The sequence below is a fragment of the Lampetra fluviatilis genome, chromosome 31 (genome assembly GCF_964198595.1).
Source record: "Lampetra fluviatilis chromosome 31, kcLamFluv1.1, whole genome shotgun sequence".
Lineage (NCBI taxonomy): Eukaryota > Metazoa > Chordata > Hyperoartia > Petromyzontiformes > Petromyzontidae > Lampetra > Lampetra fluviatilis.
In genome coordinates this window covers 5884088-5907801 of record NC_136305.1, presented here as the reverse complement: position 1 = coordinate 5907801, position 23714 = coordinate 5884088, and the positions used below count along the sequence as shown (strand labels likewise).

At 49.0% G+C, this 23714-nt stretch overlaps 1 protein-coding gene across 10 annotated transcripts in view; it reads left to right on the top strand.

Moving 5' to 3' along the window:
• The first annotated feature begins 2003 nt into the window (after window positions 1-2003).
• QTMAN (queuosine-tRNA mannosyltransferase) overlaps window positions 2004-23714 on the top strand; it is a 29461-nt gene continuing 7750 nt past the window's right edge. For 3 of the 10 annotated variants that reach the window (XM_078870969.1, XM_078870963.1, XM_078870970.1), the window contains exons 1-9: window positions 2004-2126; window positions 4367-4427; window positions 5954-6048; window positions 7299-7436; window positions 9236-9403; window positions 10400-10576; window positions 14984-15051; window positions 15483-15621; window positions 23072-23181. In XM_078870969.1, the coding sequence (XP_078727095.1) occupies window positions 6005-6048; window positions 7299-7436; window positions 9236-9403; window positions 10400-10576; window positions 14984-15051; window positions 15483-15621; window positions 23072-23181 (844 nt within the window). In that variant the 5' untranslated portion in view covers window positions 2004-2126; window positions 4367-4427; window positions 5954-6004. The other 7 variants (XM_078870972.1, XM_078870971.1, XM_078870967.1 and 4 more) reach the window with 6 other exon arrangements.

Genomic DNA, 23714 nt, shown 5'->3' with positions numbered 1-23714 from the left:
CCATTTTTCCTCCCAAACTCTCATTCACTGAATTGGCCAAAGAGTCCAACGTAGCAAAGCCCACCCAGCAACAAAGAGCGACTTGAGACTCAAGGAAATAAATCAAATTAATATTCACGTGGCATTAAGCCCGGAATCATTGTTATTATAAGCTGACTATGATCAAGGGTGGATCCTTTGTTTTAAATGAGTTCATACAATAAATGAGGGCGCAATTACGCAACGAGACCATAATTCACACATTCTCTTGTAAGGTCAGATTGTCCCACACGCCGTAACGCTCCCCCAAACATAATAAACATTCGTGGCACTACGGGCCCTTCACACTCGTAAGCCGATGCCCATGCAAACACACGCTAAGCAACTGCAGGTCGCATCTGCTGTTGTTCAGCCAGGGTGAGGACATGGATTGACTTTGGCTGTGATGACATTGTGGGGCATAATAACTTCTCAGCGCAATGGGCTGCAATGAAGTAGTTAAACATACACCGTGTCAATTGCCTGTAATGGTTTTAGTAAATGATGCACCACCTGAAAATGAAATTGTAGTCGCTGCTCTGCATCTACTACATCCGCCATACACAGGAAGAAGAAGTAAATTATGCTCTCGTGTATTCAGAATCTGTATTTATATTGGAGGAAATCTGATGAGCTATGGATCTCTTAAATCTCTGGATGAGTGTCGCCGCGATTTCAAAAGTGCTTGGCTCACAATCGGCGCAAGTTCAAGTCGCGGCCAGGGATCGCTTCAGCCCACCATCATTCATCTGAGGTCGATAAAATACATACACAATTCCAATGGAAAGTCAACAGCGGTGGGCCTATGGAAAGCATATTCCTGGCCATGATCACGAGCAGGCGTTCGTCAATCCACTGCTGGATGATGCCCTCACAATGGTCTATAGGGGTAATGGAAGTTATATGACCATATTCATAATTCTGGCAAATCGCCGATGACGCAGGATGTATTTACCAGCGAAACGTCGTACTACTCAAATTGTAAATGTTGTGGATTTACTCTCCAACACACCGGTGGGCTGAAGTAGTAACTAATTGGCGTTTTGTTTACGTGTTAAATCCCTCATTAATTGGCTGCGTCGGGTGGTGGAGGGTGACGACACATGTATACTTACGCGATCTAACCCAAAAACCTTTATGAATAATATTAGTCGCGAAAGCCCTACGTGTTAAACTGATATATGACCATACTTTACCACGCTGGTCAGTATATGTAAATGAAGGTAGGGGGAATAGATGTGAGGGCATAGACATTGATTTTCCTGCTGCCTAGCCATAGCCCCACATCAATTCAAACAACCAGTTGTGCATGGTGAGTTCCCGAGAAATGACAATAGTGGGTGCATTCCCGGTGGTTTTATTAGATGCATCCGGCCATAGGAACGTGGAATGGAATGTGAAATTTCTATCACAGGCTCAGGCTCACCATCAGAGATGAGTTTCACTTTTTTTTATTACTCATGTAAACTCTGTTGTGGATGAATGCGTAATGAATAAATGGATGAATGAATGAGAGTACGATTATTATCAATGGATCAATGAGTGTATGGTGACTCGATTAATTAATCAATTGATTAATGAGTCTATGTATGATTAATCAATTGACAAATGCATAACTGAAAACAATATTTTATGAATGGATGCGTGTATGATAATTTCGTCGATAAATGTATTGATAAATCGATGAATGAATAATCGATTAATCGATGCATTGCGTGATAAATGAATTAATTAGTGAACGAATGAGTGTGTGATAAATCCATTAATCAATGCGTGTATTAACCGATTAATGAATGCATTCACTTTCAAAAATCGCGACCGAATGAATTAACCAACGATTGCGTGCACGAATGAACCAACGAACGAACGAACGGAGGAACGACTGCACAATTTTCGATAGATCGCGTTCGCAATCGCGTTTTTTGCGCGCGCGTGTGTTTGACCGCGCGCGGCTCCCGTTGCGCTACGAGCTCTGACGTCCCGGGGGCCAGAGGTCACGCCGGCCCCACGTGTAAGCGTCAAGTCCACGTGCGTGCCGCGGCGAGTTACTCGGTCCACCGAGCCCCCCCACACACCACCACCACCAACCTCGTCTCGTCCCCGTCAGGGTGAGGAGCAAAGCGTCCTCTCCCCCGGCTCACGCGAGCCAGCACGGCTCTCGTCTCCGCTAGCGCCTCAGCCCCCCCCCAGTGCGTATTAGGGCTGTCCCGTATTATGCAAACCGTGGTCATACAAGTCCTGTTATAGCAAGGGTGGCACAGTTGGGTTTTTTTACAATCGGGTTTAATTGTCTTTTTATATTAAACCCGATCATCTGAGATTGGGAGAAATCCGGTGTAATTGGTTATAATTGCAGAACCGCACTTTTCAGCGATGGGCTTCATCCATTCCAAGCGAAGGAACTTACTGGCGCCCACGATTGTGGAGGAGAAGCTCGTGTTCATCACGACCAACCTGCCCGCCGCATTCTACGACTACCCCGTGCCCGACGGCCCCCCGAGTACGATGATAGCAGCACCGACGAGGAAGCAGCCTAAGCCTTGGATCAGTTTCGTATTCATTAAACCGGGTTTTAATTCCCCTAAATCGGGTTTAATTGTATTAAAGAAAAAACCCGATGCCTGCCGCTGGAAAATGGGTTTTTTTCCACCCATGTGTTATAGAGGCTTATTTTTGGGGTTATATCGCGTAAATATAAATGTGACGTTAAACCCGCCACCACCCGACGTAGCCAACTCGTAAGGTTTGTCACGTAAACAGAACGTGGCCAATTCGTGGTGGAGAGTGAACCAGCAACATTTACAATTGGGAGTGCACGGTGACGTTTCGCCCGTAGTTACAACCAGCTTCATCAGGCGGCGGCCAAAGCTGCGGAGAAATCCTCCCGTTTCGCTCTTTGAGCAGTCCCGTTGTCGTTCCACTGCTGGATGAGCACCCTCCCGATTCCCGTGCGGGTCGCGAGGGGGTTTGATTTGACCGGCGCGGTCCTCTGTAGCACATCGGGGCAGTGCGGGTGGGTGAAGGAGGGTGCAGCAGCGTGGAGTTGGTGGGGAGCAGAGAAGTTGCAGCTCAGAAATGCGCTGTGGCAAGGAGCCATCCACTTAGTCCGTACGCATAGAGGGGAGAGAGGGGGGGTTAACCCAAATGCGTGCGTATGGGGGGGGGGTCTATTGACAATGTACGCATAGGAAACGGGGGTGAAGCCTCGATAATAAGTTGTCTACATTGGCCTTCAAATGAGTTAGATGGTCCGGCGGTGTGGACTATCTGTTTGCTTAAACACGTTAATATTAGTAATCCTTGATCGTTTCTGCGTGGATTAAATATCGGCCGTTCTATAGGATTCGGGGTGGGGGGGGGGTGTAGAAAGTCCGCGTGCGTACAGGGAGGGGTGGAGGGGTCAAGTTTTGACAGATTTGTGCGGACCGACTCAATGGATGGCCCCCAACGGCGCCTCCTCGCCGCCGCAGAAGCAGCAGCAGCAGCCTCAGTGGCCTCTAGGCTCTAACATCGCTCCCGCTAAGATGACCCCGATGTTAAGGAACCTCCAAGCGTGAAAACGGCGTCGCTATTCTGGACTTGTCGGAAACCGGTCAAATTGACCAGAGCGTTGCCCAGAAATTGGGTAGATAAAGCATGGCGTATACAGGACATTCTAGATTTGAAGCTTTCGTGACTGCAAGGATTCATATTCCTAGGTTTTTTCGGTAAAGTCACGTAGGTAAAACATTAAAATTAATAAAAGTAAAATAAAAATCACGACGTTTCGGAGGCAACACATGCTTCCGTCTTCAGGTGGAACCGTCACAGCCACGACAGCTGTATCAAGTAAATGAGAGCAGACAAGAGCTACCACTCCGTATATATATTAATAAAAAGTGTGCCGTACTTGGCCCTTCCCCCTCTCCAACCATTATATATACGGAGTGGTAGCTCTTGTAATCTCTCATTTACTTGATAAAGCTGTCGTGGCTGTGACGGTTCCACCTGAAGACGGAAGCTTGTGTTGCCTCCGAAACGTCGTGATTTTTTATTTTACTTTTATTAATTTTAATGTTTTACCTATGCGACTTTACCGAAAAAACCTAAGAATATACAGGACATATTTTTTTGTTTGTTACAAATATGCAAACGACGTTTTACCCTGACAGCAACCCCCACCATCACCACCAGTTTCCGTGCTGCTGATCAGATTATTTCCGAGGAACGAGAGATTCATGTTTGGAAAGTATTGCCATAATCCGTGCCAGCGCATGATTTACTGAAAATAGTTTTGATATCATCCTGCCTGCATTGGAATCATTTGTTAATCCACTAAATTAATCATTAATTCTCCCCTCCCCTGCAGATGGCTGCAGAATGATCTGAATAGGATTTGACTTATACGAATACCTGCAGACAACCTCCAGGTATTAAGTCTATTCTTGCGACTTCCTCCTCTTCACCTGTGTAGGCGGGGTTGATGTCACATCGCCTATGTACGCCTCGGGATGGGAGCTAATTTTAATACAGGAGTTTAGTTCTGGCAATCGCCTGATTATACTGGTTGCAATCTTGATTTGAAGCTTTCGTCACTGCAGGAATCCATACTCTTTGGTTCTTTCGGTAAAGTCACGTGGATAGAAATAAAATCAAACAAATTACTTGAGCAAATTTTTCCTTGCCGTGGTTGTCCCACCTGATGACGGACGCTTGTGTTGCGCCCGAAACGTCGTGATTTATTTTATTTATAACTACGTGACTTTACCGAAAGAACCAAAGAGTATACTGGTTGCAGTTATCATCGAAACGTCGTACCCGAATTGTTCAATAACGCGAATGGCTCATTAACAAACCGATGTGTTGAAATCATTATCAATTGGCGTGTTCACGCGACAACTTCGCGCCATGGTGACGAGATGTAAACTACCCCGCCTGGGATGCAGGAGGTCGTGGGTTCCATCGCGACTGACGCCTGCTGTATACTTGGAGTTTGCGTATCCCTCTCCCCGTGGCCGCTTGGATTTTTATCCGCGTCCTCCGGTTATTCCCTCCACATTTATAAACGTGCGTTTCGAGTATTTGGCTGCTATAAATTGTCCACGCGATGATAAGCCGTTTCGTTGAGATATCATTTGCGGCCAGGTCGCTTCTGAAAAAGAGCTGTATAGCCTAGTGAGCCTTACCTTGTAACATGAAGAGTTTAATCGCTTTTAACTTGATTCTGTTGTGTCAAGTGGAGGCGAGTACAACACAATGGCATTGTACTCGCGTGATCTGACCCTTAAAACATCAATTTTGAATGCACTTTCTGCTCTCGTTTTTATTGTAAACTGATGTTCTCGGCACGGTCACCATTGGACGAAAATCATCACATATTTGGTTTTGCACTTCATCATCACCACGATGCATGGGCAGATAGCCTGTAGGTGTCCACTGCACATTTCGTCATTTGTTTCCACTTTCCTTTCGTCTTGTGCCAATATGCTTGACTGCCATGCGAAGAACATTACTCCCTGGAGCAGGGTGGCTGGGAGAGTGCTGCCCCATACTGTGTGGGCGAGAGGTTGCTTGCAGAGGTCTTGGAGGTATTTCTGTGATATCCGCTTCTGTGGGCCGTTCTCTAACTACGAGTCGGCAAGAGAAATGGATAATTTTTCTCATGAATTGACACCAATAGCACAACAGGAATAACATTCGGTGGGAAAAAAATACCAAAAAATTACTATTAGCAAAACAGACTCTGAACATTTATTATACTGGAGGAATCCATCCAATGAGCTATAAATCTCTTTTTCACAAATGTCCAGTAGGGGCAGATAAACACTTAACTGGACAAATTAACTTGTGGGTCATCAAGTTTTTCCCAGGATACGCTGTTTCATGAGCCGAGCGATGCCTGTAAATGGCAGATTTAAGTCGACTTCAATCATGTCGTGCTGTGGCTCTCTTGTAGGAGCACCAGAGCCGGCAGCGCTGCTGTGTGCAGCCGTCACGAGCGAACGGCATGGCCGTGCTGTTAATCGAGCCCTTCTATGGCGGCTCGCACAGGTACGACACGGACGCACGGCCGGCACGCACCCGCGACATGAATCGCACTGGCAAAAGCCGTCCGTCAATAGGAGGGATACCTCGGTGGTTATAAAATCACGCGAGAGGTTAAAACCTGGGCTTAATTTCTGCCAGGGCAGAAATCCAGAACGTATTCCCCTGCCACTTTCAAACGGTGGGGGGGAGGAGAGGGAGGGGCCTGAAAATATTCCAGGAGAAATTAAGCGTTGGCTAGAACCATGTGGGGGAGGAAGACGAATGTTGGGTGTTATGTCTTTGCGCAGCGTTTGTGTTGCGCTGTAACCGTAAACAATTCGTTCGTTGTGCTGGGTAATCAGATGCAGCAGATAGGAGGAAGGTCACAGCCTTTGAGCTGTAGTGCTCGAGATGACGAGCATATGCTGTGGACAGCAAGAATAACCGATGAAAGAGCACTACAAGATATTATTGGTTCTTTCAGTAAAGTCACGTAGAAGGGAAATAATAAAATAATATAAATATTAAACAATAAAAATTCTCACGACGTTTCGACTGCAACACAAGCATGATTGCTTGATTTATCAGGTGTGAAATGATTTATCAGGTGTGAAATCCACAGCAAGAAAATCTGAAAAAAGAGTTTAGTGCAATGGTTCGGCTGTACACTGTCATAGAAAGATAGAAAGTAAAGCACTTTGGACACATGGATAAGTGTGATGGGGGGACAACTTGGAGAAACTGTCGATGTTTGTTCAAGTGGAAGGAAAAGGAATTGAGAGGCTGACGGAGACGATGATTGACGGATTGCATTGTAAATGTAACAGGGAGGACAGTAAACCAGTGTTGTAGCAGAGCCCAACATCATGGAGAGGTCGCGGATCCCTAGTAATGAATAGAGCAGAAGACAAGAGTTAGATCGTGTAATATAAATGTGTCGTTAAACTCGCCGCCACCACCACCACCCGACACAGCCAATTAGTAAAGTTTGTTACGTAAACAAAACGCGCCACTTGGTTACCGCTTCAGGACACCGGTGTGTTGGAGAGTAAATGCACAACAACATTTACAATTCGAGTGCTGTGACGTTTTTCTGGTGATTACAACAACCAGCTTCGTCAGGCAATAGCCCAAATTGTGACAGGGTGCTGTGCTGTGCTGCTTCTCGTTGTGTCTCGTTGCGTAGCGTCGTGTTCACGTCATGTTCACGTCGTATTCACGTCGTTTTCACGTCGTATTCACGTCGTGTTCACGTCGTGTTCACGTCCCGGCAGGCAGCTGATGGACCTGCTGGCACAGGAGCTGGGTACCGGCTGTTCGCTGCACACAATGCCCGCCAAGAAGTGGCCGTGGCGAGCGCGCACCTCCGCCCTCTACCTCTCGCAGACGATCCCTGCCAGCCACGCTTACAGGTGAGGGTGTCTTTTGGCAGGCAGGGTAGCACAGTGGGCACGTGCATATGTATGTACGTGCGTACATACATACGTAGGCAACCGTGCTAATCGGAGGTGCGGGGGGGGGGACAACAAACTACTTGTTCTTCACGGCAAGAAGGGCCTGGATTCGATTCCTGACTCGGATGCATCTCTCCGTGGAGTTTGTATGTTCTCACCCTATTCTGCATGGGTTTTCCCCTGGGGTTCTCTGGTTTCCTCCCGTAGTAAAAAAAAACATACGCAGTAACTGGCATTGGCCAAGCATCCCAGAGGCGAAAGATTAGCTGCAAATTATTCAGTTGTAATTACACGTGGCAATATTGCCCCCCCCCCTCCCCACTACTCTGAAAACTTGGCAGAACCCTCCTGAAAAAAAGTGTCTTGAGGCTTCCCTGAGTAAATAAGCTATTCAGGTGATCAAGACCTCCATTACCACGTAAACTAATTTGTACTAAATTTCCACGTGGTGTCTACCAGACCATGGCAGGCATCAACAACCACCGCCACCCCCCCGCAGTGCAGCCCTCCTCAATTACCGGCCATCAGGAGCGTGCGACCGATATGTAACGGCCTGATTTGCATACGAATGGACAAACAAAAAAAGATCGGTAATCGTAAAAAAAAAGCCGCACCGCAGGAGGGGGCTCTGCGCGGACCGGAGTTTGAGAGACGCTGGCTCGACTTACAAGATGGGCCGTTCACTCAATGTGCGCGTGTGTGCATCTCGCAAAGGTGGCTTTTTGTCCTCCGCTTCTGCGTTCGTTTGCATTGCGCGCGTCTGTTTTGCGGCGTAGTGGTGAGTGCGCTGCTTTGTGCTGTCTTGTGGCTTGAACTTAGGAGATGGGTGTTCACGTATTTGTGCGTGCGCCCATCTGTGAGCTCGTTCCTGATGCGTTTGGATGCGTGTGCCTCCCTGTTTGGTGGAGCGGGAGTACAACGGTGACCCGAGTTCGATTCCCGCTCACGGCCAACACCAGCGACGATTATCGGTTCTGGGCCTCCCCTAGGTCGGCTGAGCCTCAAATGAGTACCTGGTGCGGTGTGAAAAATCGCCACTGGGGAGACAGACAACCACCCTCTCATGTGCAATGCCGGCTCGCTAACAGCACTTGCCCCAACAGTCTGTTACGGCTAAACGGGGGATCTTTGTCTTTGGTGGCACAGTGATTAACGCACTGTGCCACAAACCCATCGACCTGAGTTTGATTCTCGGACATGGCCAGCATCAGTGGCGAGTGATTGCAGAATGTGTCTCAGGCCTCCGCTTGGTTAACTCACACCACACACCAGATGCTACTCATCTTCAATGAGTAGTGGTGCCTGGTGTGTGGTGTGTGAAACAAGCAGCGTTGGGGAGACAAAGGCAGTTGGGCATAGTGTCAGCCACGAACTTGCGTGCCGTCCCTGCCTTAATAGGTGCTCTTTAATAGCACCTGCCCAAATAGCCTACGTGGGCTTCACGTGGGATCGTTGTTTTCTACTTATTTGTGATCGGTGCCATTGTGATTAGTCACTCTTGCTGGACGAACCCAGTGGCCTAAGTTTGATCCCCAGCCTCGGCCAACATTAATCGTGAGTGATTTCAGAACCTGTCCGATGCCAACCCTCGGTTGGCAGCTGCACCGTTGAGATCTGCTGTACCGGGGAGACAAAGGCAGCCGGGCGGGCGGGTGTGGTGCTGGCCACGCGTTTAGGTGCCGCTCACGGACAGCACTTGACCCCCAGCGGTCTGTTCAAGGCCACACGGGGGATCGTGTGTCTTTGCGTCTGCACAGGGTGCTGTTCGCCAGCTCGGTGCTGAACGTTGCGGAGCTCGTGGCGCTGCGGCCGGACCTGGCCCCACTGCACAAGGTGCTCTACTTCCACGAGAACCAGCTCGTGTACCCCGTGCGCAGCGCCCACGAGCGAGACTTTCAGTACGGATACAACCAAGTGCTGTCCTGGTTAGTACCGCTGGGGCGCGTGCGGGGTGCAGGCCAACCGTGCCGTCGATTCGCACCGGTGAGACGGAGGGCTACTTTGCGAGTGCGCTGCGGGCTGGGGTACAAGCGCGCGTCACGTAGAACAATTCACTATTTTTAGCAGGCGAGGCCCGCTGAGCTATGTAGCTCTTTTTCAGAAGCGACCTGGGTGCAAATGATAGCCTCAATGAAGTGGCTTGTCGCGTGAACATTTATTGCAGCCAAATACTTTGAACGGCACATTGATTCTAAATGTGGAGGGAAAAACTGGAGGACCTGGAGAAAAATCCACGCGACCACAGGGAGAGAGACGCGCAAACTCCAAATTTACAGCAGGCATCAGGGTAGGGATCGATCCCACGACCGCCTGAACACCAGGCGAGGTAGTTAACATCTCACCACCGTGGTGCCCCATGTAAGGCCACAACTCAAAGTACAATTATATCTGTCTCTGCACATTAACAATTCAAGTATCTTATGCAATTTATCGGTCGATCGGCCTTCTGCGTATGTCATTTCAGCAGCATTGATTCAGTACTCTTGTCGAAACCGATCCAGAGTTTGCTTGTACTGAACCACTGCTGCTGAAATTATGCACTCCCTTAAAGCCGTGCGGCCGAGGGGTTGTGCTGTAAATGTTGCGAGGAGAGACAGATGTGTGATGGAGATATATTGCCTATTTTGTTATCTGCGCATGGTTGTGATAGAGGCAACACATGATTGCATTGCACTGGTGGGAGAAAGTAAAGAGCAACTTCTGATACAAGCACAGTACTTCTGATACAAGCACAGTGTTTCGGATATAAGCTGCTCAGCTGGCCTTGCTCCCAAGAAGTGTGTTCATATCCTGCTTCTAATTGGGCTTAATCCTCTGTACCAATCAGCAATAATACTCCCTAGGTCATTCTCGAAATGTAAACTTTCGCTTTCTTGCTGGCTTGCTGCTTTGCTTTTGCTGTTCTGTTTTTTTAATTTCAGCTTCGCCGCAGATGTGGTCGTGTTCAACTCGCGGTTCAACATGGAGTCATTCCTGGGCTCCATCTCGGGTTTCATGAACACGATTCCCGACCATCGGCCTCGTGACTTGGAGGCTGCCATCCGTCCGAAATGCCGCGTCCTTCATTTCCCCATTCGCTTCCCTCCCTCCGACAGCCGGTAAGTCCGCCCAGGCAGTATAAATCGGTTCGCAGCAGTTTATTGATTGGCGGGTTCGCATGTGTTTGTGGAGTGAAGTGTGGGCCATGATGGAATTGTAGTCCAAGAATACCATCCAGAGCAGCGGTTCTCAACCGGGGGTGCACGGCATGTCCCAGGGGGCGCGTGAGGTCATTTATAAATGTGTGAAGTTATTTCATACATGAGAGTCATTGGTGAATGATCATGTATGAATCTGCCAATATAAGCTATGTTAGAATTCAGATCCGTATGGTAACCTAGAACAACATGTATGTTTCTTTTGGTCAAGTCACGTAGAAGGGAAATAATAAAATAATAATAATAAAACATAATAAAATAATTCTCACGACTTTTCGGTCACAACGCAAGCAGCCGTCCTCAGGTGAAGAACAGGTCTGTCGGAAAGACGTGACTTTACCGAAAGAACCAAAAAGATGAATCCCTGCAGTCACGAAAGCATTTAAATCGAAACATGTATGTATGTATGTTGAACTTCTCCCGCACCGGCCATAGCCAACCGTGCTAATCGTACACACTCTGGTTTCCGAGAGTAACCAGCGAGTGCGAACAAATTACGTCATCCACGCAGAGCGTCTGTTGACTTTTGTGTTATTCGCTTGCAGTTCCTAGCGAGTTTATAAACCCGAATAGCACGTGTTCCATTGAATCAGTAGCACCTTGAGTTTACCAACGGGGAGCGTACCTTCGCTGACGTCCGTTCGGAAAACAAAGACTCCGAGACTTCTACGGCAGCTTTGCCGTGCCTCGGTCAACGGCAGAGAACACTTATTTCGACGTCATTTTGCCCGGCGTCGGTGCCGCACTCGTCCTCGCCTCCCAGCAGATCGGGCCACCCGTATCCATCATCAGTCTGGCCCGCTAATGTTAAGGACGCGCGTGCGTAAGTTCTCAACGGATGGGGCCACCCAAACCCCCCTCCGCCCCTCTCCTCCCTCCCCCATTGCTTTATATAAAACGGCTGCTTACAATAATAATAATAGATGATGGAGAGGGATTCCGGTTTGTAATTCCCTGCTGAGATTAGAGACGAAGAAATCCGCGTGCGTGCGTGCGTGTGTGTGTGTGTTTTTTTTTGTTGCCCTCTTCTCTTCTCAACATTTTTTTTCGTGTAACCAATAACACGTCCTCCCCTCGCAGAGGAGCGCAGGAGTTTCGGAATCTGTTGGGCCCGTGTTATTGCAAAAAAACGAAAAACACACACGAGATGTAAAAATAGAGAGAGAGAGAGGAGAGAGAGAGACTCAACAAAGGGAGAGCCTATATTTCGATTTAAAGCTTTCGTGACTGCAGGGATTCATCTTCTTGGTTCTTTCGGTAAAGTCATGTAGAAGGGAAGTAATAAAATAATAAAAATAAAACACAATAAAATAAAATAATTCTCACGACGTTTCGGCTACAACGCAAGCAGCTGTCTTCACCTGCAAGCAGCCGTCTTCACCTGAAGACGGCTGCTTGCGTTGTAGCCGAAACGTCGTGAGAATTATTTTATTTTATTATGTTTTATTTTTATTATTTTATTACTTCCCTTCTACGTGACTTTACCGAAAGAACCAAGAAGAAAAAAGGGAGAGCCTGTCTTTACACAGGCCAGACGTCAGCAATTCGCTGATGTGGCCATCGCTCTCCGGATATGACGATCCCTGCTGATAACCGGATGTTTGCATAAACTTTTGACCGAGAGCGCCGGGAATCGGCACTCTCGGGACGCCTCTGCCGGAAACTTTCTTGGTGGGAGGTGGTGGGGGGGGGGAAACAGGGGGAGGGGGGGAAACTTCTGAGGTGATTGTTTTAAGTTTCAAACACACCCCGGCACGGTCAGAGAAAATAACTCCCACCCGCACTCCCCGTGCACACGCGGCACGCACGTACGTGCAAACCGTCAGCTGCTTGGACGGTCGAGTAAAATGGGTCATTTAGCCAGGTTACTGTGTCACGGAGTGAGACGCTAAACGACCGTCAGCGTCGTCGGTCTTTGATCTATCCACTGCTGGACGAAGTGTGTCGCTACCTCTACCGCTTGTGCGATGTAACAACAACAAGGGTGTGCCCGCACACGAGCCAATTGCATAGCTCCGTCTCCTGGCGTGCGTTCCCTCCGCTGCACCGCGCGACGTTTGCGTCTGACCCGTGACCCGCCTGCCAGCGAGCCTTCGGCACTTGACTTGGCCTCAAAGTGCACCTGGCCGAGCACGAGTGGTGATATCAGAGTCTCTTCGTGGCGTATGACGGCCGTTGTTGTTGTTGTTGAAGCTAAATTATTTTGCGAAACAATATGGATTCTTTACACCATTGGAACCTCATTTGCCAGTAGAAAAATATGATAATTGTTTTTTTTTACCCTTTTATCTGGCAACAAAACTGACACCTTTTTTACAAGGAGTGATGTTTGCATAGACCACAATACCTGCAGTTGGAATGCAAACAAAAAACACAACTCTGATAATGTATGCACTGTCCTTGAAGTTGTTGGTCCACACCCGAGACAGCTTTCCGTAGAGCCTAGTCTCACATGGTGTTGGACCAGATGACGCCAAAAGGCGCACGAGTTATATTATCAGAGTTATGTTTTTTGTTTGCATTCCGACTGCAGGTATTGTGGTCTATGCAAACATGACTCCTTGTAAAAAAGGTGTCAGTTTTGTTGGCAGATAAAAGGGTAAAAAAACAATTATATGGATCCTCTGGAGAAATGCATATACACAGCGTGCTAATGTGTTTTGTAATGTACGTCTTTGGTTTGTATTTTTTATAATTCATTTTTCTGATGTTCGAGATTACGTGAGTTGACGTTTGAAAAATGTACTATACAAATGGGCCAGTATACGACGGTTTGTCGTTTTGGTCACCCAGGTCACTTGAAAATGAGACGCACCTGGTCTCCTCTTGACCTCTCATCTGGTTAAACGAAAGAAACATTACTTGACCAGCACTTCACAAAACACCAAACGCGTACACACCCCAGAGATGGACGAGTTAACGGCAGTGGGCGTGAGCTACCGCAGGATGATGAGGATTTAGATATCGGCAGTGAGCGCACGTGTGCTGGCTACTCGTGCATTTGTTATCCTGGGAGCTTGTTATGAAGAAGAAACTCCCAGCTCGAGTAACAATACTTAAAATGAACATATATCTTGAAATGTAATGACCTGTCTCGTTATACAGCCGAAATATGTTTTCTTGGATATATACATTTAAACAACACGTGGGAGTTTGTGAAGTCCTGCGAAGGCAAAATAAAATGAGACTCTGAAATGTTCACAAATGTTACAACATTTGAATGTCTTTTTCGATGCTCCCAATTTGACTTTCATGTTATTTTAATGACCAGCAAACCAGTACAAGATGTTGTTGGTTTTTTTTTACTATCAATTTTGTTCTTATACTTTCATTGCTTGTCATCTAGCATTAAGTCATGAAACAAAAAAATACTTTCATTATAGAAGAGCAAATTTGTGAAAAAATGTTGTTCTAACTGCCACCGATTTTGTTATGAAAAATGTAATGGCGATTGTGCCGTTGTGTGCCAACTAATGTCTCTTTCGTGTAATGCTGTTGGCTACATCCGTGCAAACGCCAATGAAGCACGTGTATGTACGACACGGTACCAAGGTAGAGGGGCAGCCCTGCAATTGTTAGTTCACGCTACTGCTAGTAGAAGGGCCCTCCAGTGGAGGGAGCTCTAGAGAGCCGCCCTCTAGAGGATAATGCGGCCTCACTCTTCCATGCTGGAGGATCTGCGAGTACCCACACTTTACCCCACTACACACAGCCTTCCAATCAACTGACTGTGGTTGCACTGTCTATGTCCACCCAGCCGGTCTAACCCCGGTCTAACCTCGATTAGACTGCTGGGTGTATAAAGGCGGTGGTGGGGTGGGGTCGGAGGGCGGTTTTGAGAAACTTGCACCGTTGCTTCAACTGCCGTGGTGGGGAGATGGAATCAAACTGGCGAGTTCTGCATTGCCGGCCCAGTGTGCTGACTTTTACACAACCGTGGCAGCGCCTCACTGTGTGTGGCGCTGCCGCGGTGGAGAGATGTTAACTACCACGCTTGGTATACAGGAGGTCGTCAGTTCGATCCCAACTCTTGTGTATTTGGAGTTTGCACGTTCTGCAAGTGGCCGTGTGGATTTTTCTCCGGGTCCTCCAACGTGCGTTTAGAGTATTTGGCTGCTATAAATTTCCACGTGATAAGCCACTTCGTCGGGCTATCGTTTGCGGCCAGGTCGCTTCTGCAAAAGAGCAATGTCGCTCAGTGAAGCCTTCCCTGGTAAAATAAAATACAAATAGATTAAACAGTGTAGACACCGAGGTATTGCTCAAGGAGATTGTCTGATTCTCTTGCACCTCGTTTGATGAAACAAGTTTCTTTCAGGGTGAGCCAGACGATGCGTTTGGGAGCACGGAACCCGACATCCACTCTCCCCGCCAAGGTGTGCTGCCTGCCCTCGGTGCCTTCCCTCGCCTCTTCTGCCCCCCGTGGTCTGGAACTCCCTTCCCCCGGACCTTCCGCGCTCTCAGCTCTCCCGCCACTCCTCAAATACGGGCTCGAGACCTACCTCCTGTCCTCTGCCGATGACTGCTTCTGCGTGCTTAAGTAAACAAAGCGAACACGGGGAGAACACGCAAACTCCAAATGTACAGGTGTCGAAGGGTCGGCATCGAACCCACGACCTCCTGCATACCAGGCGAGGTAGTTAACATCTCGCCACCTGCTTTTACAAGCTTTCTCCATCACTCAAGATTTGTGTAAAGCGCTTTGAGGCCTTGTGCGAATTGCGCTCTAGAAAACGGGCTGCTTCGTGATTATTAGTAATGTTTAATGTGATTATAAGTGTTGTGAACGATGGTGCGGTGTGTACAGGCGACCCGGACAGGACTGGGCCAGTCATGAATGATGAGAAAATTCCCTGCGCTGCTTCCGGACCGTCTTTGCCTCCTCCTCCTTCTCCTCGTCGTACGAGCGGAGCTCAGCCGCTTCACATCCTGTGGCCTCACCGCTGGTACGCTTACTGCGTTTGTTTTCACGATTTAAAATTATTATTTGTTCCGCATGATGGAGAGATAGATAGAGAACGAAAGAAAGAAAATAAATCAATCATCGCAATTTTCTCTTCTGCTGTGCAAATGTTTTTTTTTCGACTTGCACAAGCCGAAACTCTGCTACATTTTTGACGCGGTCGTCGTGAGCGGTCGCGAAAGTTTTGCCCGGCGTGTGTTTTTTTTGCGCTGTGCTTTACGCGCCGACGCCTCGTTTTATTTCACCAAACAAAGAGAAAACGATGACAAACGATCCGACGTGAGCGGCTCGACGCGGAAACACAAACGCTCACCGGCTACGCCGCCGTCCACCGCTGTATAGGTGCAGGGATGGAATTGTTTGAAAAGAGTGCGTGTAGGAGACAGCTCAATCTTGAGAGGCCATGGGGGAAGGCAAGCCTTGCCTGCCTGCCTGCCATTCTGGCTGCATGCAACTTTTCCTCATTCACTCGCTCGCTCGCTCGCGCAACCCCACTCGCTACATCCCCTCCCGTCCCAACTACCCACTCTCGCCCCGCTCGCTTGCTCGCTCGCCCGAGTGCCCGCCTGTCTCGCGGAGACAGCCCCGTGTTGACAATGCTGGCTGCCGCTTCCACACACACGGCTCCGCACGCCGCCCCTGCGCTCCTGCGTTCTAATCTCTGGAGTACGACATCAAACGCAAGTGAAATTTAAACAGAGCTGGGATTACAGCCGCCCGCGCAGAGGCGCAAACGGCCGTGGAGAGCGAGGGGGAGAGAGAGAGAGAAAATCAGCGGAGGTATAAAAAATACAAAATTCAAAGCGGGGAGGGAGAGCGATGAAATTGGAAGGGTGGTTTGGTTGGTTGTGGGAGGGTGGTGGGTTTGGTGGGTGAGTTGGTGGGTTTGGTGGGTGGGTGCAACTCCGTAGCCATGACCTTGCTTAAAAGGGGGAGGTCATACAACAAAAACTTTACGTGAATATTAAACGCCAAACAGAATGAGCGGAATGCGATCTGTGTTTGTCTGTCGTGCCCTCTGCCGTGGCTCTCACTCGGCGTGGGTGAGGAAAAGCTGCGATACCCATCGCTTCATTGTAGATTGTCTCGCAATTTGGTCAGTCCCCAATTTGTTTATCATCGTCGTCGTCTTCACACGAAGCTCGCAAATTCAAAGGACACTGCTGCAGATCAGTCAGTGTGTGCACGCATGAGCAGTCATTACAACGTGTGTTAAATAATGTACCAACATTTTTAATATATTGTGTGAGTGGGTGGCTGGCAGAGTGGATGTGTGGGTGGATGTGTTGTGATATGGGTGGCTGGGCAGGTGAATGGCTGCGTTTAGGGGGGGCCGAGTGGGTAGGTTGTGGTTTGGGTGGCTGGGTTTGGGTAGCTGAGTGGCTGGCTGAGTGGATGGCTGGGTGAGTGGATGGCTGGGTGACTGGCTGAGTGGCTGGGTAGGTGGATGGCTGGCTGAGTGGGTGGCTTGCCGGCTGGGTGGGTGGATGGCTGGCTGGCTGAGTGGATGCATGGATGGCTAGCTGAGCAGGTAGCTGGGTGAGTGGCTGGGTGGGTGGATGGCCGAGTGGTTGGGTGGGTCGGTTGTGGTCGAGTTGGTACGTGACGGAAATCCCGTGCGGGGGAGACACTTCTGAGCGTGAAGCAGCAAGCCACTTGATGCTTTTTTCATCTTCGTATAAACCCCCCTCCCACACCCGCCCCCTCCAACCCGCGCTTGTTGCCAACCCCACCACCTTCCCGATGCGCTGTCGCGAGATTTGTGTGTGTGACAAGTCAATTGTGCGCCGGGCCCGGAACGGTAATTACAGGATTGGACGGATCGCACCGGTGTCCCCGCGTTTCCATTTCGCTGCAATCGGCCTTTTGATGTCGGGGCGAAAACACGGAGTGCAACCAGCCGTTAAAGTACACCGCAGAATTGGCTTTCTCGTCCCGGAAGATTTGGAAAATGAATATGGACAAAACAGAGTAATCTGCTTTTTTGCATGTTTTGCCCGACCGTTACTTGATTTTTTATTTGATTTTACTGCGGCATATATTCTCGCATGGCTGGCATAATCTCATTTGGACATTGGACCCCTCGTGTAGTTGATGTGCGGGGCGGCTTATGGAGCGCTGGCGCCGCTCCGCTGGCCAATTGAGCGTTTCTGAGCGGTGCGACGCAACGGCGGTTCCACAGCTCGGAGCGTCGTCGTCGTTCGGCAGAGCACGTGGCCACGACAGATATTGAAGTATTTATTTATTTATTTCCCCCCCCTCCCCCCCAGCCTGCCACTTTGCCCGCTTCTGATCTGATACGGGAGTGAGTCGGCGTGTGTCTCAGGTGGCGCATCGGCCGGTCACCTCAAGTCTATCGACCCATGGCACCTGGGTCTGTTCCGTGACCTCCTGCCAGCGGGCGGTTCGACACTTCACTTGGCCTTAAAGTGCACGTAGCCTGGCACAAGCATCCTGGTGACGTCACCGCCACTTAGTGGCGAATGGCGGTTGTCGTTGTCTCGTAGATCTTGTAAAAGTGGCCATGCCAGCGACGTCAATGACTACGTTTGTTCAGGTCACTTTGACGGCACTCAGAAATGCCCGGCATGGACTGTCCTTTTCACCATACGGCATTCACTCGTTGTTCGCGATTTTGGCCATTTGCCATTTTGGCTATCCGCGAATTTGGCCATTCGCAATTTTGGCCATTCGCGATTTTGGCTACCCGCGATTTTGGCTATCCGTGAATTTGGCCATTCGCAATTTTGGCCATTCGCGATTTTTGCTACCCGCGATTTTGGCTATCCGTGAATTTGGCCACTCGCAATTTTGGCTATCTGCGATTTTGGCCATCTGCGATTTTGGCCATCCGCAAACTCATATGGAACTCTACTTGACTGCATCGAGAGACAGAGAAAAATAAAGTGATGAGATAATTTTCATGTCAAGCTTACTTACGTATTTATTTCAGGCAATTTTGGTCGGCCAATATCGGTCGGCCAATATCATGATACGCGAAATTTGCTATTCACAAGCATCTCCTGAACGTATCCCGCACGATAACGAGGGAAAAAATGTAATCGCAAAAATCAGCCGTGGTCAATCCTCCACTGCTGGATCAAAGTCTCCCCATGCCTTCGCCACCTCTCGCGGCCCTGCATTGTGACGATTCACCCCGCACCTGCGTACGAGCTGATTTCATCGCTCCATGTCCATCGTGCACGTCATCTCTTGAGCGTGTTTCTTTCTCCTTGAGCTGCCACTATTGTTAGTCTCAATCACCGGCTCATAGTCCCTGTTAGAGACACGTCCTCTCAACTTGCTTTTCATCACGGTCCGTACGATGGACCTAATTTGCTTATGTTCTCAAATCCATCAGGTCCTCTTTCTATCGAAACAATTACAAACGTGCGTCTTTCCGTGCTGCTATGCGCACTTTTCAGTTTTTGTTCAGTTTTCTTCGTCAGTGTCCAAGGAACTGTTTATCATTATTATCGATAAACAATGATTCTGACACCCACGGTAAATAAAATATATTCATGCGATTAATTGTACGTTTGACCGTTGCGTTCGCTGCAACGTTAGCAAAGGATCGCTCGCACGGGCCGAGTCGTGACCCTGATTCGTTGCGAGAATTTAATTTTTCACCGTGACACCTCTTGACTGCCACAAGCAGTCAGCGGTGTTGCGTGTCGGCCGCGTTACAAACAAACCGGTCTGGCACTGGAACAGAGATTCACACTGCAGGCTCGGTCCCTTGGCTTCTGGAGTCCCTCGCTGAAGCGTGAGTGGGGGACACGGCCCCCCTCCATGTCCCTACTCATCTCCCGCCCGACGGAGGAAGCCGTCGTCACGCCATCGATTTTGGAAGTTCGCTCGCGAGTCTCGCAACGCGAGAGTGCTCTCGCGCTGTACGGAGCGAAATGAAGTGGCGTCTCCACTCTGCCGGGAAGGCAGGGGACGGACCGCGTGACCCGGTCACCGGACTGATGACTCTCTCGACGCGCCGCGCGCATACACGCTCGCTCGCGCGCACCCGGTGGGGAGAGGTTAAGCATCGCTCTGCGCCGCGACGCGTCGCAGGAGGCCACGCCAGGACGGTGGTGGTGGCGGCGGAGGAGGAGGAGGAGGGGGCAAGCGCCGCCGACCCAAGGGATTTATTTTGCGTTAATGTGCGCACGGGAGAAGGAGCTGCACTTGTAATGCCGCGGCCATGTGGGGTCAATTCTGAGCAATACAGATGAGCCGTTAATGCAGTACCCGCGGCCATCCGATGGCACGTGTTAAGTAGAAACAGAAAGATGTGTACGTGTGTATTTTAAAGCCGCAGATTTTTTTTGTCTGTTCATTTTACAGAAGGCAACAAAAAAACTGGCTGCTCTACTAACTTACGCTGCAATTTCTCGCGCCTCCGATTAACACGGTTGGCTACATACGGTGCGAAAGAAGTTCATCATACATACGTACTATGTCGTTAGCTGAATGCGCGTCGCAAATATCGAATTATGGAATTTGCAAACGCCATGTTTGCGTGTATAAAACGGTGTAATGTTAATGCACAATATGTATGTCTGTATATAAAATAGACGCGTCTGGTTAACCTACGTTTTGTTATGCACGACGTAGGAAACTGAATGAATGCCCCTGCCGCGAATATCTAATTACAGAATTTACAAACGCGCCCCGCATGGGCATGTAAAACGAATGGCACAACGCACGCGTCGGCGCGCCGCGCACTTTGTTTAACACGTGCGTGCGTAATAAGAAACGGTTTAAAACGTACGCCGGTTAAAGGGCGCGGTGAAGAGCGAGAAAAATTTGCCTCGCGTTTCAGAGAGCACAGCCCGCAACTGACCGCAGGAACCCTCGGGGCGGAAGGGGGGGGGCGAATGGAATTCAATTTGCAGCCGTTTAGCGCAAGCGCGGTGGTGAAGCCAGAGGCTACGAGTCTCATTAGGTGAGGTGTGCGCACTCTCCTGCCGTTCGACGCGCGAGGTGCATCATCCCCTGATGCTCCACGGTGCAGAGTTTTGCACCTTTTCCTCGGCGCACACGGCACGTAACGTGTAACCGGTATCAATTAGCATTCCGTTTTTTATCGCTTGCTTTAATGCGGATTTATTACCGGTCTTTGGAGCATAGCTGTGAAGAAAGGCGGCTTACGTGAGCTGCCGTGCTAATAATTTGTAACGTTTTCATCTTCGGGGCAGTTTCATTCTGATCAAAGTCAAGGTGAACGAACACTCCTTGGGATAATTGTTTAGAGAAAAAAAACACATTTTTAGTTGTATTTAATTGTGATTTATAGAAGTTTTTTTTTTTCTCCCCCAAATTTATTCTCAGTATGCTATCGTGCTATCGTTGTTGTGCTATCATCGCTGTGCTATCGTAACGCCGTGTTACGTAATTTCCCCCCGGAGGTCACTTTCACTTCGACACCCGTCATGCCTTTATTAGGAGCACACATTCCAATGCGCTGCACATATTTACGCTTCATATGAAACTGCCGTTACTTCTCACGGTTGGATATAAGCCAAATGAAGAGCAAATAAAAATAATAATTGTGCAATCATTTTAGACTGGCCTAAGAACTAGCAACTTGTCACGCTTGGGAATCCGATTTAGTTACGCCCAGTTGCCCTGATTCACACGCGGAGGTCTCAGTGGTGCCCGTTGATTTCTCTGACCCCTGAAAGACACCCCAGCCCACCTCACAGAAGCTTTTTGCAAACGTTGTGCCGACGGAAGCAATACGCCTTCCCCGAGGAGTACGGTATTGGAGAGTTTTTAAATCCTCACCAAAAATTACTTGTGCTCGCGGCACTCGAGAAATATCAAGATGCATTCATTTCTCCACGTCCGTCGGTTAGATACACGAGGAGATACCGTGCGATGTCGTGCACGAGAAATAATGACATTGAGGGGCTTCCCAAAATATACACGCCTCTAGGAATTCTGAGTTCAGTCCTTAACTTTGTGCAGTGTTCAAAGACAAGCTGAGAGTGCATGCATAGCTGTCAACCCATACGGTTTACCCGTATTCTTGTACAGGGAAAGAGAGTTTTCAGGCCGTTTCAATACGGGCAACAACAAAAACAATGTCTATTTGTTTGTGTTTCTCCCTTGTGATGGGACTTTGTAGGATTAACGTTGAGATGTACAAGGTTTGTGCATGGCTTCGAAGAAAATTCTCACGTGGAACTCGGGGAGCAAAAATTCCTTCTCAATTTCATGGGGAAACTCATAGAATAATAGGGTGAGCGGCACACAAAACCCCGTGGGAATTTTGCACCTTTGAGATTCGATTAAATACGCGAGACTTTGACCTCGACGCTGTTGATGGGGGTGGGGGAGGAGCCCAATCTCCCTCCTCCTCTAAACTCGGGTGCACAGCGTTTCGGGACTCATTGCCGCGGAGTTTTCTGTACCCCCCCCCGCCACCTCTCCACGGCGCGGTTTGTGCTCTCGCACCGGGCTGCTACTGTAAGTTTGTTTTTATAGGACTCGTAAAATTGGAAGTTCGTCAGTGGGCAGACACACCGCGAAAGTCTCATCTTGAGAGTCGCATAGAACCCGGACGCGCAGCACCCACCACATTTCGCGATCTGCGGCGGCTTTGTGCCGCTCCCACGGCAAGGCGTGTTCAAACGTGGACCCGGCGGCGGGAGAGGGACCAGCGACGTGGGACGCGAGATGGAGGCGGTTTTTTCGGAAAGCTGACGAGTTCTGTTTAGGGCCCACCTGCCTAGCTGCCACTACTCGGGGGAAGGGTGCTAATCCCGCACGCCGACGAACAGTTACCCCCCACCCCCCCCCCCCCCCTAATAACGCTCATTAACACGCGCGAGGTATTACCGGCAGATCAAAGCGAGAGAGGGGGGGGGACAGCAGAGCAATTAATCTTCAAGTTACAATTAAGGTAATCCTAGGCCGTGATGGGAAAAGCGCTTATTAGAATCCATCACTGCGGTGGACGGAGAATTACAGCGTTTTGCACACCGCCTTTCGCAGGGCTCATTATTACACGCACGCCCCCGTAATGTAAATACGGCAGGCTGGCAGGCAGGAATTATGAGGCGGACATTTTGGAAAATAATGGGGATGTTTGAAGTTGGCGGAGAGTACCTTTGGGGGTTGCAGGGAGGGGAGGGGAGGGGACCCGAAATTCTCTCTGCCCTTGGATGCTGAGCCACGCAGTCACTGGGACATCCAGACGACTGCCAGCGCTTAATTTGCAGCAGATGCTTAGAAAGGAACCTATGCAAAAATGTCTCCTCGCTCTTGGTTTATTTAGCTTTGATTTATTTCCAATGTAAGTAAATCTCTTGTCTTTATTGTTCTTCATGGGCAGTGATTTTTTTGCGTGCGCGCATTTTTTTTTTTCATAAGGTCACGGGTTTCTTTTTCTTTAAATTAACGTGTTTTATTATAATTGTTTCTGTTTGTTGCAGGGAACACGATAAGAATCCCGAACTCTTCTTCGAGACGTTGTTCAAGCTGAAGGAAGCGGGCTGCTCGTTCAGAGTTTCCGTTCTGGGTGAAACCTACACCACGGTGCCATGTAAATAACCACACCTGCGCATGTCGCATGTCGCCTCTTCATTGACGTTTAGACCATTTCGATGATTTTGCTGCTACAAATGTCCAAATGATATGCCACTTTGTTGAGCTATCCTATGCGATAGGCCCGGTCGTGTTTGAAAAATAAGTTAACATCTCAGTGGACTTTGTCTGATAGGTTGCGGATGGTTTCGTGTTGTATTTGTTTGTGTTTGAGTGATTTGTTTACCTTTCTTGTACTTGGCACTCCCGTCGTGTTTTTGTTGTTGTTTGTTGTAACGTTCTTACCCGCCCCTACTGGACATCTGTGAACAAGAGCTTTATAACTCATCGGATTCCTCCAGCATAAATACATATTCTGATTCATTGCGCCTCGTTCTTTTTTTTTAAGCTCATCGCACGAAAAACAAATGTCCCTCGCAAAAAAGGCGATTTCGGTACGCAGAATAAAATAAAAGTCCCCCCCCCCCCCCCCCGCTCGTCACCGTCCCAACGCAGTTGGACAACGACCTGGGTTGGAGAAACGGTCACCAC